The sequence below is a fragment of the Triturus cristatus genome, chromosome 1_2 (assembly GCF_964204655.1).
Source record: "Triturus cristatus chromosome 1_2, aTriCri1.1, whole genome shotgun sequence".
In the NCBI taxonomy this organism is placed as follows: domain Eukaryota; kingdom Metazoa; phylum Chordata; class Amphibia; order Caudata; family Salamandridae; genus Triturus; species Triturus cristatus.
Window position 1 is genome coordinate 944628062 of NC_140580.1, and position 18360 is coordinate 944646421.

Sequence of the window (18360 nt, forward strand, 5' to 3'; positions counted from 1 at the left end):
ACCTGAGTACCAAATTCGACAGCTTTATACTTCCCCCCCAATCAGGGCAGTGACTGGACAGGAAGTCAGGATGGCCACATCACCAGCATATGCAAGAACTTTCAAGTCTAAATGATGTAGTTGAAGACAATGTATATTATCTGTGAGTTGAAGAGTCTGGATACAACACTCAAAATAGAGAGCAAAAAAGATGGGGAGAGAAAGCACAACCCTGCCGGGTGCCTCTGGTGATACAAAATGATCAGATAAAGCACCACCACTAGAAACCCTCGCACTTAGTCCACTGTACATGTGCCTGACACATGATATAAACCCTGAGCCAAAGCCTGAGATCCTCAAGACTGACCAGAGGAACCACTAGCAGAACTACTAAAACTCTTTTTCGGCATCCAAAGGGATCATCCCCGCATGGACCTCTTCCACTGATGTGTTGATATGTGATGTTGAATCCCTACCTGGGATAAAACCTTGCTGATTAATATCCACCAGGTCAGAAGTATCTGGCAACAACCAATTAGCCACTAATCTTATATATATATCTTTGAATCTGATTTAATCAAGGAGATTGTCCTATAGGAGCCACAGATCATAGGATCCTTCCCTTTTTTAGGGAAGATGACTATATTGGTTTCACCCGAAGAGCAATGGACCCTGTCCAGGAAATCAGGAGTATGCAACAAGTCTTGAAGGATCACTATGAGCACTTTTGAAAAGGTCTTATAAAATCCAGGATGATTTGATCTTGTTCCGTTTCTTTACCCCTTGCTATCAGTTCAATGCCCTCTCCACTTCTACAGTAGGAATAGCCTCCTCGACCCATTCACACTGACTCTGATTCCGTTTTCAACTATGAAATCTAATAATATAGTAATCAATCAATTCAGGAGAGGCCACACAATCCTCTCTATAGAGAGTTTGATAATATTCCTGGAACTCAGCTCTAATCTCTGCCTGATCTATAATGAGTTCCCCCTTATCACTAATAATCTTCTTTATAAGAGTACCACTTAATTTGTCTTTAACTAGAAAAGGTGAAAGCTGGCCCATCTTCTTATGCTTTTCAAAGCATAGGATTTGCTTGGCTCAGACTTTTTCCTTGGCTCTATCCCAGATGTTTTTCATTAAAGCTGCTGGCAATATTATTTGTGGTTCCAGAGCCACAGCTGTTGCACTCGAGTCCTGGTCCTGTATACCCTGGGCTAAGCTTACTTTGCTTTGATTGAGGGACCACCGTAAGCAATAGTCAGAAGCCTTCCACAACAGCTCTTGAAAAATAGAAAAATGTAATGTTTTGGCCCCTACAAAACACATAGAAGCTGATCCCAAATTTACAGCTAAATAATTGCCTATTTCTCATCATTCATTGCCCGGATGTACTCACTATCCAACAACCTCCGATCAAACGTCCACCTACATGGGAGGGGAGGGGGAGAAGCTGATTGGACTACTCTGAGCTAATGAACAAAGATGATGAATTATAGTCTGAGATAAATCTTGCATTTAATTGGATCTTAAGAAATTAGAAAAGCAAGTGGCTTGCAAAAAACAATATTGATATGAGAGAGAGATTTATGGGGGAGGGAGGGCTGAGTAAAAGGTTGCCTGGCCTGGAGCTACTGCAGACACCAGCTAATGTATAAGAAGTCATAATTTGCGTCAAAGCCTTCCTGAGTTTTCTCTCTCCTGCTGAACTCTGTGAACCACCTGATAAAACATCAGCCTCGCGATGATGGACCACATAGAAAAACAAGGGCTGAGGCCATTGATGAAACTCTGCAAGCAAGTAATTGAACATAGATGGGTGATCTTCATTTGAGCCATATATTGTACAGATGATAAACTGCATCCCCCAATTGAATCAAAGCACTTAACTATTGCACTCCCTTATCTTGTTTACTTTGCAATTCTGCCCATTTGTTATCCCAGGCTAAGGGCCACCCCTGCACTGGGAAAAGCTATATCCAAAGGTACACAGGACTTTATTCCCCAGCTCTGCCAGGAGAGAGGTTTGCCCTTGAAGTGATGAGTCTCTTGAAGACAAATAAGATGCGGTTTGAGGGTATGAAGCTCTTTCTTAATTAATTTGCACTTGGTTAATGCTTTATAGTATACCATTAATGTTCCATGAAAGTATATAGGGATGCTGACCATTGCCCACCCTTCCATCAGCCATTAGCATATTATTGACCAACCATAACATCACCCGCACAATCTCTCCTATTTGTTTTGAGTTCCTCCTCCTTCTGCCCAACCTTCCCTTTAATTCCCACTTTTCCCCTATATTTTCCCAAAATGCATTTGTACCCTTGAGAACCAGACAACTAATCTGCCGACCACCAGCCCAGCCACCACTCCGGCTTCCTCCCACCTGTACCACCACTACCTAGATTAACCCTCTCCCCAACTTCTATGCCTAATCCTTTTGCCATCACCCCAACACCCCCCTGTCAAAACTAAGCCTTACCAATAGGTTGAACACCTAAACCCCTCTGGACTGCACCGGAGCCATCACCAACACTGTCACACCTTTTAATCACATTAACCTAAACATTAACATTCATGAGAATATAATAAAGAGACAAGGTACAAAAAGGGGAGACGATAAGAGAGAAATAAAATAGATAAGGGAAACTAGAAAAAGACCATTCAAGTGCATGAACCCAAAGTCTGCTAACACAATAAATGAGAAAAAAACAAGAGAAAATACATTTGCTGATTCAATGCCTATATGTGAAATAGCCATTGCCCACTCATTTTCCTAGTTGGAAAAAGATCACTTAGCAATTTATTTAGTCTGCTCCACTCTTTTAGCAGATCCAGAACTTTGGTTACATCATGACAGAAGTACGTATGTCCTTCAAAATGAATTCTCAATGTGACAGACTCCATTAACAAAATAGCTGCCCCCATTTTCTGAATCTCTGTTATTTGCTCTCGGAGCTGCCAACCACGTACAGCTGTTTCATGGCATGACCGAACAAAAAACTCAATACCACATGCTCTGAAAGGAGAACAAGGACGAGCTACTTGAAAGATTGATTGTCACAAAATGAAGTTCCCAGCATAGATTAGGATTGCTTCAGGGAAGCAAGCCATCCTGGATTGTCGAAATGGGAAGCGATGGGCCCTTGGAATCATGGAATCCATATCCAAATCATTCAGGGAAGGGAAAGCCTCTCTAAAGAGATGGACAATGTATCCTCTTGGGCCGTCGCCCTCATTACCCTCGGGTACTGCAAGGACCCGGAGGGTATTCTTTCAAGATCTGTTCTCCAAGTTCTCTACTTAAGAAGAGAGTCTATTCATCTCCGTTTCATTTCTATGGGCAACTACCTCATTCTCTCTAAGAGCTGCCTGCAGTGACTTCAAATCTCCAAGACAGGTATGAAGAATGTTTATATTCCTTGAAAGCTTTCTCAACACCACCTGCATCTTGAGATGTGCTGTTTTAAGGCAGAGATAGTCTTTTGTATACTCCTCCCTATGAAGCTGTAGTGGATAGTAAACAGCGGATAGTGTAGGGGTTGGAGTAGAGACCAGAGCAGTGTGTACAGCTACTCTTTGAGATTCTGAACTCTTTGAGATTCTGAACTAGTCTGATGAGCTTAGTCCAGAGTTGCCACCTAAACCAGAGAGAATTGGAGGAGATGTCTCTCTTTTTGTGACTCTGGAGAAGGGATAGGATTTGTCGGTGTAAGCTTTAGACCCTCAGGATCCCAGAGCAGCTCCTCATTCTCTTCAGCTTTTTCCCAGAAGTACTGCATGTGTGGAGGGGGCAACCCAAAGCACCTCAGCAAACACCAGAGCGGGCCTCATACCGCCAGATAATAACCACTCCACAAGAGTAAATAATAAAAAGAGCATAGGCTCTTTCTGAGTGGTCAAGGTCCAGAACACAAGCGACACCTTCTTCAACAGCTTTTCTTGTTCCCACCAGGTCTTAGAAAGGTAACAGAGACACAAACATCTGAAATCCCCTGGTCGTAGCTCTAGAAACAAGGGGGAGGCTGAGCTCCTCCTGCCTCCAAAAACAGAAAGCCAATACTCTCTGCAAAGAGAAGTTAGATTGTGCTGTCACTTCTGGTCTGCATTCTTAGTCCGGCCCTGCTCATAATGCATAGTTTTGTCGAGACCGTCTACCTTACATTTGAAATTAAACATAAACTTATATTCAATTCCTTCTCCAAAATATATTGTAACTCTGTGGATTAGTCTTTTCCGACATTTGGAAAAACCTTGTTTGCGTTCTTACCTATTTATCTATACGTAGAGGAAATAGAGCACACATTCTGAATTCCTTACGAAATCTGTGCTAGTATCATCATCATCATCATTAGCTTTATTTTGGTCAAAAACCATAAAAGCACAGGTATATAGTACAAAAATATAATGATGAAAATTACCAATACATACTCAGCCATAAAACAATAGATAAGATAGTTAAAATATGCTTAAAAAGAAATATCAAGAATAAAAACAGTTAATGACCAAAGAGAGGAAAAGTGGATCTGTACATAAAACAACATAATACTACACATGGTTTTCCTTGATCATTGCATTTCTTACGAACCACATGGAGAGGATAAATCTCGAAGTGGCAAAGACAAACACAGAGGTCGTATCATATTTTAATAGTCTAAAAACTTCCCTATAATCCCTAAGACCACTTAATTTGCAAAGGGAAATGATCCATTTATAACGAGCCCTGTTATAAGAGGGACAGAAAAGCAAAACATGCAGAACAGTCTCCTCTACATGCTCGCAACCAGGGCAGGGGCACCACCTAGATGACGAGGGCATCCATTTGTTTGTGAAAGCCCGCAAAGGTAAAGATCCGTGTCTGAACTGGAGATAAAGTTTTTTTGCTAGCAAGGGCTGGATGTCATCTAAAAAGTTTTCAAAAACATAAAATTCCTTCACCTCCAAAAATTTAAGAGACAGCCTGCCCCTGCTAGAGTCCAGGTCACGGAGATTCAGGTGATGCTGTGTGAGAATGCCTCCCCAACGCCCTCTTGCTAGTCAGAGGGCAGGATGTTTCTGGTGAGGTCCACAGATTTTCCCTATGTATGTCGTAGCAGAGTTGTTTAACATGTTAAAGCCACGCAATTTTGCCCGGTCCCCTTATAGACAAAAGGTCGACTAACTCTTCCTTATAGCTTAATAACTCTGGAGTAGACCAAAGTCTCCTCCAGTAAAACAGAGGTCGATGAAGAATAGTCTTCTGAATAGGGAATAATCCCAAATCCAGTCTTAGGGGGATCAAAGGGGTACTCTTAGGGAGATTTAAGAGACGTCTAATAAAATTATTTTCAGTGACGGACATGGAGCTGGCGTTAACATGGCCCCAAAGCTCTACACCGTATAGTGCCGCTCCCCTAGCCTGAGCCCGATAGATTTCCACTGGGGGGCCCACGGGTTTATAAGAACATTCATTAAAAACCTTTAAGATTCCACCTGATGATTGTATTAGCTTGAGATTAGCCTTGATCATATGGGAATCCCACTCCATCCTGTCATTCAGGGTAGCTCCCAAATAGTCAAATGTAGAAACTTTCTCGAGAGAACATCCCTCCAAATACAGACGGGGATAGGTTGATGGTTTGGTATTAAAAACCATATATTTGGTTTTAGAAAGGTTTAATTCCAAATTTCTCGAGGAGCAGAAAGAACAAAAGGCCTCCAATGTTCGCTGGGCTCCCATGGAAGATTTTAAAAGTAGGAGGGTGTCATCAGCGAACATTAGGGCCGGTATTCTGCGTGCTGCTAAAATCGGGGAATCAAGATCCTTTGCCTCCAAAAGATGAGTAATCAAACCGTTGATGAATAGAGTGAACAAGGTGGGGGCCAACACACACCCCTGCCTAACACCCCTGTCCACCGGGAAGGGCGCAGAGAGCTCACCATTCCTACCATAGCGAACCCTTGCAAACGTTCCAGAATGGAGTCGCCTGAAGAGGTCACAAAGGTAAGAGGGGCCGCCCATCTCGAGTAAGATTAACCAAAGCTTATCCCTCTGAACCAGATCAAAAGCGGATCTAAGATCCACAAAGATCAGGTAGAGAGAACCCGTCCCCAAGAACACCGTTTTCCGGTATACCAACTGCAACCTAAACAGTTGGTCAATTGTGGAAACTCTAGGACGAAAGTCTGCTTGGAAGGGCGATAGAATATAGAATTCTTCCATCCAGCTTTCTAGCCTAGTTAATAGGATTCGGGCGAACACCTTCTGGAGGACATCGAGAAGGCTGATAGGCCGATAATTTACTGGGTCTAAAGGGGAGGCCTTTTTATAAATAGGGATAATTTCTGCGCCCTTCCAAGTATGAGGGATAGCCATACCAGAAAGAATTGCGTTATAATATATCAACAGGTATGGAACCCAAACCGTTGGTTCACTTTTAAATAGATCCCCAGGGATCCTGTCTAGACCAGGGGCTTTACCAGAAGAAAGACTCAGTAGGGCAGCCTGGATTTCAGAAGAGGTGCAGAGAAATGGATCAGAGTCCCCTGCTTCAATAGGGGCATGGGTAGATAAGTTAATTAAGAAAGGTGAAGGTTCAACCACAGTGTCACTTATCGGATCACTAAAGAGGGGTTTAAAGTGCCTCAACCAAACCTCCTCACTGAGACCAGGTGTTATAGCTGGGGATCCTTCACTACTACCACACCTGACTAAATTCCAGAAAGTCCTGGAATCATGACTATCCAGGGCGTCCTTTATATTTGCCCACCTGTCTACCTCCCATTCTTTTTTAGCTAGAGATATAACAGATTTATACAAAAATCTAGCTCCTCTGATGCTATGAGGCGTCCCATGTTTCACCTCCCATAAGAGGGCCCGTTTAGCATCCTTACAACTAGAATTATGCCAATTAACTTGTTTCCTTACCCCATTTGGCTTAGGTTTTACCGTGATGTAAAAAAAACTAGCCGCCATTGAAAAAAGTTTCGTGTGGATAATCTCCAGGGCTTCAAAATTAAGTAGACCCTGTCTGGCCTCCATGAGAACAGATACTTCGGCTAAATGGGTGACCACCTGTGAATAAAAAGCCGCAATTTTATTTGGGGTAGACAAAAACTGAGCCCACCTGATGCGACGTCCGCAAGCCACTGCTAGTAGATTGGGTGCTACAGATTGAAATAAGGACCATGGGGCTCGAGCTGGATCCAGATGATGTAGGAATTCCAGACTGAGGAGATTATGGTCACTATCAACCCTGCCCACTATGGTAAGCGATTTAAGATGAGACCAAAACTCCACAGATACCAAGAAGTAATCAATGGTTGAACTTTTGCCCAGTCTGTTATAAGTATGTTTGCCGGGGGTATCTGGGGCAAGTCTACCATTGCAAGCTCGCAATGAATGAGATACTACGAGCTTGTTAATCTCAATAGCCAGAGGTGTAAAACACAGAACAGGGTACATAAGACAGTCCTGTATATTCCAGGATAGATCTACCTCGGAAGTAACAGAGGGTATACCAACCAAGGGTTCAAAGTGGCAATTAAGATCACCACCAATGATTTTATATGGAATTGCAGAATGCAAAATCAGGAGGTCATTGAGGGCATTAAGAATGGTAAGTCCTAGATGTAAAGGAGTGGGGCATAAGTAGATATTAATTACTAGTATCGAAGTGCCATCCCCGAACTTCAGAATTATACAAAGAATATCCGGGGAATGGGAATCAATAACACTAACTATACACCCCAAGTTGGTAGCCACCCAAGTACATAGTCCCCCCGAGGGATGCCCCCTAGGTCCCTGTACAGCCGGGACATTATAAGAAGCAAAACAAACCTTGACCGGGGTAGTTGTCATCCAAGTCTCTTGAAAGAGACAGAGGTCGTACTTATCTATCAGTACCTCCCAGTCGGGGTTGGAAAGTTCAGTACCCAGCCCCGCTACATTCCATGACCCTATTAAGGAGCCAGAGTTTGCGTCATCGGGGAAGCTAGGAGAAACAATCTCTGAACTTACAAAATGACCTCGGTGAGATATTGGAGACAAACCTACTTCATCATCAGAAGTACCAAGATTAAAGCCAGGATTGAAGCCGGGGGGGTCACGGGTGCTTTAACAGCGCAAGCCATATAAAGATCTCCCTCTACACTCACCCCCTCCGGCTTGGAAATGTTAGGCCGGCCATAAAGTGGACCAGTTGCCCCCACACAGGGAACTAGTCAAGCCTCGTTGTCCAAGCAGCCAAAAGAGTTAGCAACAGGAATACTATAGGCAGCAGTGTGTGGACCAAAATGGGGATTCCTTAGATCGGACCTTACCAAGCCAACTGACCGTTGATAGAAATAACTCAGAGGCAAGGGTAATATTAAACTCTGAGAAGACCGATCATGCCATTCAAGAATAAAATTGGCCACTCTAGGATCCCTGAAATTAATAACAACACAATCCCCTCCTTTGTCTTTTTGGTTCACTCCCAGCCATCCCACCCTTCGCACGAACAAAATTTCTCCGGAACTCCCTCTTGGTAAAGATCTATAAGTGTTCAACCAATGGGTAACCTTATTCTTCAATTCGTGGTAAGATTCCTGGCGTGCATCAGAGAGTGGGGGAACACCAGTGAGAACCACCACATATGGCGAGGCCTCTGGAGGTAAGTGTGGAGAAAGTGATGGTGGTGGTTGCCCAGTACTATGGACATTCCCATCTTTAAATTGGGATATAAAAGCACTATCCTCTCTCCTCCTACCCGATATTGAAAAAAGGGTAGAAGGAGGTGGAGGCATACTAGGAACAGTTGTAGGCAACCTAGCAAGTAAGGGGGGTCAGATACGCTTAGACCCAAAGAAGGAGGGGGTATGTTCATACTAGGTAATGCTCGTGCCTCACTGTCATTAGAACCAGAAGGACAAGCAGTAGAGCTGGTACCTTGATGGCTAGTCAAAGAAATTGTGGTGGGCTTGTGGGAAGACCCACTCCCAGAGGGGGCAGCCAGATACCCAGATGGTTTACTGTTAATTAAAGATACCACTCGATCAATCTTACTCATCAGAGTTTTAAATCGAGGATTGATGAGTGTTTCCAGTTGGGTTTGTAAATCAATTAGAAGATAGGTGGCCCATATCGGAGGTGTTAGAGGGGCAGACAGTTGAGTTGGACCTGCATTGAAATAAGTTCTAAGTGCAGAGTAATTCATAGGAGATTTAGTACATGGCTTAGCCTTTTTTTTTTTTTCCCCCGGGGTTTTTGGGTCCTAGATGTGCCTTGGAGATCCTGGGGTGGTGGTATGGTGTTTGATAGAGTACCCACAGGGCTGGCCGCGAAGATGGTTTGGGCACAGGGAAGCTCAGCAAAAGAAGATACAAGAGATGAAACCAAGTTGTTGTCTATAAGGATAGAGACATTCCCATGGGTTGGAGAAGAAATTAAACTTGGGGCAAGAGACAGACGTCGCTCAGTATTTTCAATTGCATTTGCCACCACCCCTATAGTTTTTTGCAACATTTTATCAATTGCCGTAAGGCTTGGAAGAGGGGTATTGAGAGAAACATTTTGTGTAGTACGAGGACGACTAGTCACTATTTTGGTTTTGCCCATTATCTCAAGGCTATTAGTTCTCAATATAGACCAGTACCACACTCTCAAAGCAAAAACCAATACAGCAATATAACAACCCTCAGTTGTTATACCAGATTATTCGAAACAATTGGCAACACAAAGAAAAAAAGTAGAATAAATACACCCTAGTTGCAATGTAAACAAACCTCAAACATGACAATAGATCTCCTGGGAATATCCTCACTCTAACAAGCAAAGGAGCTGGCCCAGCCCAGCCTCCTTCGGCCTCTGACGGCCTAGGACGGGCCCGCCCTGCGGAGCACCAGCGGCGTTTTTATGCTCCCCCCGGCGCTGCCTGCTGACTCCTAAGGCAGGCGCCTAGGCTGAGCGTGGGGCTGCTGGGAACTGTAGTCCTCGCTGGCCGTTCCCTTCACGGCGGTGCCGCTAGTGGCAGGAAGAAGACTGCTGGACCCCCTTGCTGGCCGTTCCCCTCACGGCAGATAAACGGGTAAGTAATTAGGCAAGATTTGATAGTTTGGTGCGTCCTGCGCTGCGGAGCACCAGCGGCGTTTTTATGCTCCCCCCGGCGCTGCCTGCTGACTCCTAAGGCAGGCGCCTGGGCTGAGCGTGAGGCTGCTGGGAACTGTAGTCCTCGCTGGCCGTTCCCCTCATGGTGGTGCCGCTAGTGGCAGGAAGAAGACTGCTGGACCCCCAGCTGGCCGTTCCCCTCACGGCAGATAAACGGGTAAGTAATTAGGCAAGATTTGATAGTTTGGTGCGTTCCGCGCTGCGGAGCACCAGCGGCATTTTTATGCTCCTCCCAGCGCTGCCTGCTGACTCTTAAGGCAGGCGCCTGGGCTGAGCGTGGGGCTGCTGGGAACTGTAGTCCTCGCTGGCCGTTCCCCTCACGGCGGTGCCGCTAGTGGCAGGAAGAAGACTGCTGGACCCCCTTGCTGGCCGTTCCCCTCACGGCAGATAAACGGGTAAGTAATTAGGCAAGATTTGATAGTTTGGTATTCAATCAAATGTGTTTTTTCTCATGTGCTAATGTTCAATAAAATAAATAAAATCTTCAAAAAATAACTTTAATTTATTTCATGAGCAGAGGTCTCCAAATTTTAATGCTTACAAAGCTCTGTGAAAGCCTGAACTTGACCCCATTTAACTAACCATTTGATTAGAAGAAGTCAGAGAGTAATTGAGAGTTTGGCAGAAAGGTGGATGCACTGTTCTGCCAAAATTGTGCTCTGCCACCTCTTTTGGGGGTGGGGGAACTGCAAGGCTTCTGACTGCGGAGCTTCAGCTGGCCTTTCCTGATGGCCCCTCTGCCCCAAGGCCAGCAGTTAACAGGAAGAATTGCCCTGGCCTACCGCATTCAGGATAGAGTTACTCATTTACCCTGCATGGGATTGCTTTGCGGACCTGGTGCCGTATTATGAAAGTGCCCCAGGGGCACAACGGACATTTGCGCCAGCTTTGCGTGCCCCGGGGCACTTTGGTATTACAGAAGAGCCCACAGGCACTTGTGCGTCCCCTTCTGTAATACTGATAGCCCTGGACTTTAAGTGCGCCAGCTCTACCTTCAGAGGGCAGCCCTCTGGCGGGGAGAAATGGGGTTCCCATGGAACCCCCAGACATCTCCTGGAACGCCGGTGCAGTCAATCACTGCACCCGCCTACAAGGGGATCTCTAATCCCCTTTGAAAGTGCAGGCGGGTTGTTGCCTACACTGTGAAAACGCGGAGTGGCTTCAAAGCAGCCACTCCGTTTTCACAGGAATGTGCTGCCCCCAGGGTAGCGCATGTTCGCGGCTGCCCCTGGGGCAGTTCACTCATGGTAATATGGTGCATTTTCATTGTTTGCTCATGGTGCACCTTTTAAAAGATGTGCCCAGCGCAAACAATGAAAATGTGCCTTTAGTGTAATACAGCCCCTGGTGGTCCTGGGTAGGGAAATCGCACAACGGCCCTGATACATAGGGAGAAGGTGCCCTTTATGTCGGGCCATTGCTATTTTGTTATGAAAACTACCTCTTTGGAAAAACAAAGTAATTTGCTGAGCATGCACATCAAACATAGCCCCTGCTCTGCAAAGTTCAGTGCCTTGAGTTGGGCTGCTGCAGTGGCCACTCCACTCAAGGGAGCGAGATCTCCACCGCCCTAAATAAGAAGGGTGAGCATGGGCCACAACCTCCACTACCCCAGGTGCCAACGGGGCTTGCACCAGAGTGTTAAGGAGGCCTTCACACTTTTATCACCACAGGATCTCCAAGAAAAAGTTTTTTTGTCTGTTATCCACCTGTATTATCCCATATAAGAGAAAACCCCACTCATATAAGCACCATACCACTCGACTTATTCAGTTCTCCTTTGAAATTTAACTAAAAGGAGAGAATAAAGGGTGTTCTTTTGAACTGTGACCCACTCTACCTCTATTTAGGCATGGCTCCATGGTATATTACACCCTGAAGACCTTCAAAAACACAGCTTCAAAGCCCAATGAAGTGAAGTTTCAGTAGCATGTATTCTCAACGCAAGACACTTAGGGCCATATTCTCAAGGAGCCATCGCCGAGTTAACGGCACTTTAGCGCAGCCAAAGTTGGGATAAATTCATCTCCCCATTAACAAGCTGGTGCCAACAGTCCATAGCACCAGTTTATCTGCGATAGCAGCCGCAAAAAGCATCACCACAGATGACCCCTGCAACTATCACTAATGAGATGCAGAGTGGGCGTACCCGTGCAAAAAGCTGCAACAACACCACTCCACAACATTCTCAACTACCAGCCACATCGGCGATACGACCACAAAAAATGCGATAAGGTGCGTTAGCAGCAGGAAATTAACACCTGCTCTGACCTGGTGTAAAGTCGGACGGCAGCCGGCAACACAAAAGGGAGCCCAGCCCACAGCCACACCTGAAGAACAACAGATGCCATGGAGCTACTCATCATGCAGGTCGGAGTCTCAACAGGCCCACAACACCCACCGCCACCATCCCCAGGACCGCCACCACCCCCGGACCCCCCCCACACCACCCCCAGACCACCACAGAGGCAGAGCAGACACAGACCGCGGACCTTTTGAAAATGCACCAGCCTCACAGACATGACACCAGAGAATGTCATTGCCCACTACAGGCTCAAAAGGACAACCATTTTCCACATCCTGACCATCATTGCCCACAGGCTGACTGTACCAACACAGCGGATAACCAACATCCCTCTGCAGACAAAGCTACTGGCTGTGCTGCACCTGTTGGCCTCTGGGACCTTCCAACCAACAACCGCCAGAGTCAGAGGGGTCTCAAAGCCAGCCCTATCAAAGTTCCTCAAACCTGTCCTGGATACCATCCTCAGCTTGGTACCCCAGTACCTATACTTCCCCCATACTGCGCAGGAACAGCTGGAGACCAAGCAAGGCTTCTACGCCATAGCTGCATTCCCGCATATGTTGGGGGCAATTGACAGCACACATGTCCTACTTGTGCCCCCTGCCGACACTGCACACAACTACTGCAACAGAAAGCACACGCATTCCATCAATGTGCAGGCAATAGTGGACCACCGGGGACTCTTCACCAATGTCGTCGCCAACTACCCAGGCAGTGTGCATGATTCATACATCATCCGACAATCCATCATCAACCCGCGCTTCCAGGATGGCACCTACGGAAATGCCCTGCTCGTTGGTAAGTACCAAATGAACACACCTCAACTCCACAATCGTGCAACGCACAACTCTGGGAATGCACACGTTACAGACTCACACACAACATGTCAAACAACATGCCCACCTACCACACACGACAGCACGACTTACTGTGGTAACCTGGGCTAGCCATGTGCATGAGCCATTAACGGCATGGCACCTCAGCCACACAATAGCAGATTGTGGGGAGAGGTGGGAACAAGGCATGTGCGAAGGAGGCAAGTGACCCATTAATGAGCATGTAAACAATGCCAAGTGTGGCGTGGATTTGCTGGCCTGACTGCAGTATGCAGACCACACACATATCCATGTGGACACACACTGCTGGTGTATGGAGTGTAGTGGACAGTGGATGCAACCATGTCACCCCAGCCAGTGGGGAAGATCCCGGAAATGTAGCTTGTTACGTCCCCCCTGTATGCGTGAGCGGAGTGGGCTGGCCCGGCGTACGACAGTACTGCGTAGTGGTGTGGCTCCTACACACGTGGATCTGGGTGTGGTTCATTGTGGGCCTGGTCAAGGATGAGGCTGATGCGTGTGTCTCTGTTGTAGTGTCTGCGCCACCTGTCACGCAATCAACAATGTTGCTATGTGGCATGCCCCCGGTGTGTGTGGTCGGCCAAAGGGGTACATGGGGGCGGGCATGCCCGATCGGGGTCAGGGATCACACATGCCAACTGTTGTGTGTGTCGCTATGAGCCAAAGATGTACCTTCAACGGCATGTCGAGTTCAGCCATGCAGGTGCTCTACATTTGTGTCAGCACTGTCCTTGCAATGGGCCTACACACACGTGGCCGGCCACATTCTGCGCAGCATCATGACTGTGTCATACTCTGGCCTGTAGACATGCACAGACAGGCATATCAATGGTGTGCCGTAGGGGTGCATGTGATGTAATTGTGCTGCGCACACTAGGGAATGTACACAGTGATGCAGCTCATTTGTAACACGCAGTACATGTCATACAGGAATCACAAAGTCACACATATCACACACCAATGAACCAGTGAGCCTGCAAACACATCATGTAGAACCAACTGTTGACTCATGTCTCTCTGCACTGTCACAGGTGACCAAGGATATGCACTCTGCGCTTGGATGATGACACCCCTCCGAACACCGAACACAAATGCCCAGAGGCAGTACAATGCAGCCCACAAATGCACCAGGGGCATTGTGGAATTCACATTTGGCGTGTTGAAGTCACGTTTCAGGTGCCTGGACGTCACAGGCGGGAACCTCCTGTACAGCCCAGACCTCGTGTGCAAGATGATCGTTGCATGTTGTGTGTTGCACAACATATGTGTACGCAGCCAAGTCCCATGGATACGAGTGCCAGATGCACCGGACGATGATGATGAAGCTGAGGCAGGTGGACCACACCCCACTGTAGCCGCAGCAGGAATAGCCCATAGGGACTACATCATTGACAATTTCTTCTCTGGTTGACGTCACATTGTGAGGGTCCTTTGCAGTAATGGCACAGTATGTTGACTGCCAAAGGCACTGCATGTACTAATAAAAGCATTCCAATACACATTCCCTGTGTGCATGTCACTCATTTGTTCAGGCACTTCACTCAGAGAAGTGTGGGTGCGACATATTGTGCTGTCAATTGAGGGATTTGTTGATGTATGGTGGGTGTGTCACCTCTGTGCAGTGAGGCTGTTTATGGTGTCACGTATTCTAACTGCCAGTTCTGTGTGTCACAGTTGTTAGGGTATCCCACTCTTCGGCATTTCACAGGTGTCCCATATCATTCCATTTGGCTGTCATTTGTGGCCTACAGTTGACAATAGGGATTCGTTTGTGCTCTGATATGTGCCGCCATGATGCAGGGATGCACTCTGTGACTCAAGGCCCACGACATGGGCAACATGTGCGTAAGGGGGAGTCACGGCCCCTGCATTAGTCCGTGCTTTCATTCTTGTTTGGTCATGTACATGGCACGTCGGTGTGCAGGAGGTGTTGTTTGTCCCTCTGCAATGTGAGGGGGAGATGTGGTTTCACAGTGTGTACCATGTTTGTTTCCGCATTGGCGCAGGTTACATACTGAATGCATGTCTATATGCATTGTGGCTGTTTGTGGGGAAATGCCTATCTGATTTGGACAATGGTCATTTGTTCTGCGTCACGGCTGTGGGGTTGTGCTCGCAGGTTGTCATCTCAAGGTTTGTTTACTCTGCTTTTATGTTGCATTTTCCCGCCAGACGCGTGGGATTAGCAGGCCAGTTGCTGGTTTTCGGTGCTTTTTGTACCGCGATTGGCCTCGTCGTAGGATTTATTGCGTTTCGCATTTTTGCGCCGTGGCATTGGTTTTAACGTGGTCAGTTGACGCGTTATCTGGTGACTATCGCATGGTACCGCCGTGTTGTGAATACCTGGTTAACATGGCGTAAGATTCCCGCGATGGACTGCAATGTTGAGGGTTGCGTTAAGTAACTTTTGCGATGGTTATCACACGTTCTTGAGAATATGCCCCAGAATACACTAAAATATCTAGGTGAAACAGTTGTTTCATCTACATTCATAACTGACCCCAGGCCATCTTGTCTGACCCGTCCAAACCATGCACTGTGCCAGCACAACAGAGGCAACAGTCATTGAAGAGAGCAGTTTACAGCAGGAGGGTTGTGGGGAGCACAGTGAATGGTTACCTGTGTTTGCACCATATACCTTTTCATCTTCCTCCTGATGTGTGTGCATAAGGCACATGCTGGGAAAACCATTGACAGGACTCACATGTGTGATGAGAAACGCATACCCCCACTAAATGTAATGAGTTATGTTGCCTTACAAATGTATTGCATCCACTTCATAGACCTAATTAGTAACTTGCAAGGTCTAGCTAGGTAAGTAGATGTGGGATTCTGAATAGTAATTATATTGTTACCATAATGAAATTGGGCTTATGTACGAATATGCCCGTCAGACTCGTGGAGGCACAGCGGTGGCGGTCTTCTGACATTTACATAAGGGCGGTCGGTTCTCCATTGTCCTGTCGCAGCCGCCAGGGAACCAACGTTAACTGATGGTGTTGCAGCATTCAGGAGGCAGTAATATGCTTGGCGGAACAGATGCTGTCCCGCCAAGCATATTCAATGTTTCTTCTCCGCTATGTCTTTCATGGAGGTTCCATTGCCATGAAAACCGTGGCATAGATGAAACAAAGGAAGCCCTACAGGGCCCCCTTGTGCCTCTGCGCCATGTGGATGTACACAGGGGGGCACCACATGTGCAACTCTGTGTGCGGGCACACCAGTTTCTGCACAGCATGGACTTTACAGTCCATGCCATGCAGGAACAGTTTTTGGCGTTCCCATTGTGGAGCCCATTTTCAGGTCACCGCCATGGGAACGTCAAAACAACTTGTAATCTGACAGGCAGCCTGGCCATGGCTTTGGCAGTGCGGCGGTGGGGCGGACCTGGCACAGCACTGTCGAAGCCGTAATCAGGCACATACTGATTAGCGATGCAGTGGATGCAATATTCTTTTGGGTCGATACTACCAACCTCGATATAGTAGCATGCAGGCATGAAACAATAGTTTCTAAAAGCCTCCATGACATGGCAAGCATGCCACAAGCAGCTCGAATGCTGCCAAGAGGTCAGTCTGGCAGCCAAACTTAAAGGATTTGAGGATGGCGGCAAAAAGACGTCTGCCAAAATTATACTGGCTCTGCCTCAATGGTTGTTTGTTTGCCAGGTGACAAAACCTTAAAAACATGAGCCCTGCAAGACTTAACTCTAGTAATTTTGGAAAAGGGGTGATGACAGATGATGGAGAATTCTGTCCAGGCTCGAATCACGGATAAGGGTGTAATGTATGTGGTGCACAAGTGAAGTTATTGCAAGAGTGTAAAGATAAACCTGGTAGTTGGTTATTTATATCTTATTCACAGATAGGTGATGAAAAATAATGTATTCGGAGTCGGACCACAACTTTTATGTGTTCTCTTAACCTTCAGGATGCCATGATCAATTAGTGGACTATTTAAACTCTATATCTGCTTCTTTCCTTTCAGACTCTGGGCTTATAGAGACACAAGCTTGCAATGCCTCTCACAGTAGAATCTGTGGGTGTGTACCTGACAAATACTGTGTCTTTGAGTCGTTCACCAGCTGCCAGGTGTGTGCTGACCGGACCATCTGCCAGAAGGGCTCTGGAGTCTCTAAAGCAGGTAAGCGCTGGCACGTTTTTATTCGGGCATGGTGTAACAGGCTGGGGCTTTGAACTGCTCTGAATTTCCTAACCAGATATGTGGGGGCACCTGGGGATCTCCCTTGTGATGACCAAAACCCATGGGATTATTCATTGCCCTCTGAGGGACAACTAACCAGTACACTTCTATGTGGAGTGTGATGTGGGTATTTCCTGAGGAGTCCCATGCCAGCATTGGTACCCTTCAGTGGAACATGATTGGTCATGTTCAGGCCCACCTGTGTCCTGGAGCAGTGCCTCAGAGCAAGCTAGTGAATGGTACGAGCAAAAAACCACTTTAGCTGGATTGTTCTGAACTACCCAAAGATGGGGCATATTATCAAGAACGGCATTAAAAATTATCGCCGGTTTAGCGGCAGAAAACTGCTGCTAAAGCAGCGATAATGGGCTTGATAATATGCCCTTGAGAAACACCACAAGAAAATCGCACTGGAGGACAACTACTAACTCTTACTTACAAAGGATCCAGGCATTACTCTTAAGAGTTCTTCATGACCTACAATGGTCTGATAATGACCTTGGGAATTCATCATCTAATATTTCAAAGTTTTCAACAGTGACCTAAGTATGGTAGACTACTGCAGCTGAAAGAGCAATTATTTTGTCAAATTACTCTATGATGTGCCCAAATAGATCAATAGATACAGTACAGAAATATGTTTAACAGCTGAACTTTGTAAGTTTAGAACATTGAACCACTTAATGTCATCACAAATACTGTTCTGTGTGCCACGCAGTAGAAAGCTAACCTCCTTAAATATTGCAATAATAATAGCTTGTTTTAATACAGTGCTTCATACCCCATTTCTGTACTTTTTAAGCACTGTAGATAACAGGTGATACTAAGACTCTTTTTAATGGCACTGGCTAGTTTCTGTACAGTGAGCAATTGATCTTTTTCTAAGA

General features: G+C 46.3%; 1 protein-coding gene across 2 annotated transcripts in view; it reads left to right on the forward strand.

Moving 5' to 3' along the window:
* TNFRSF1B (TNF receptor superfamily member 1B) overlaps window positions 1–18360 on the forward strand; it is a 239165-nt gene that overhangs the window by 143671 nt on the left and 77134 nt on the right. For both annotated transcript variants that reach the window (XM_085609936.1, XM_085609937.1), the window contains one exon: window positions 17258–17413. In XM_085609936.1, coding sequence (XP_085466062.1) covers window positions 17258–17413 — 156 coding nt within the window. The remainder of the gene's footprint in view (window positions 1–17257; window positions 17414–18360) is intronic.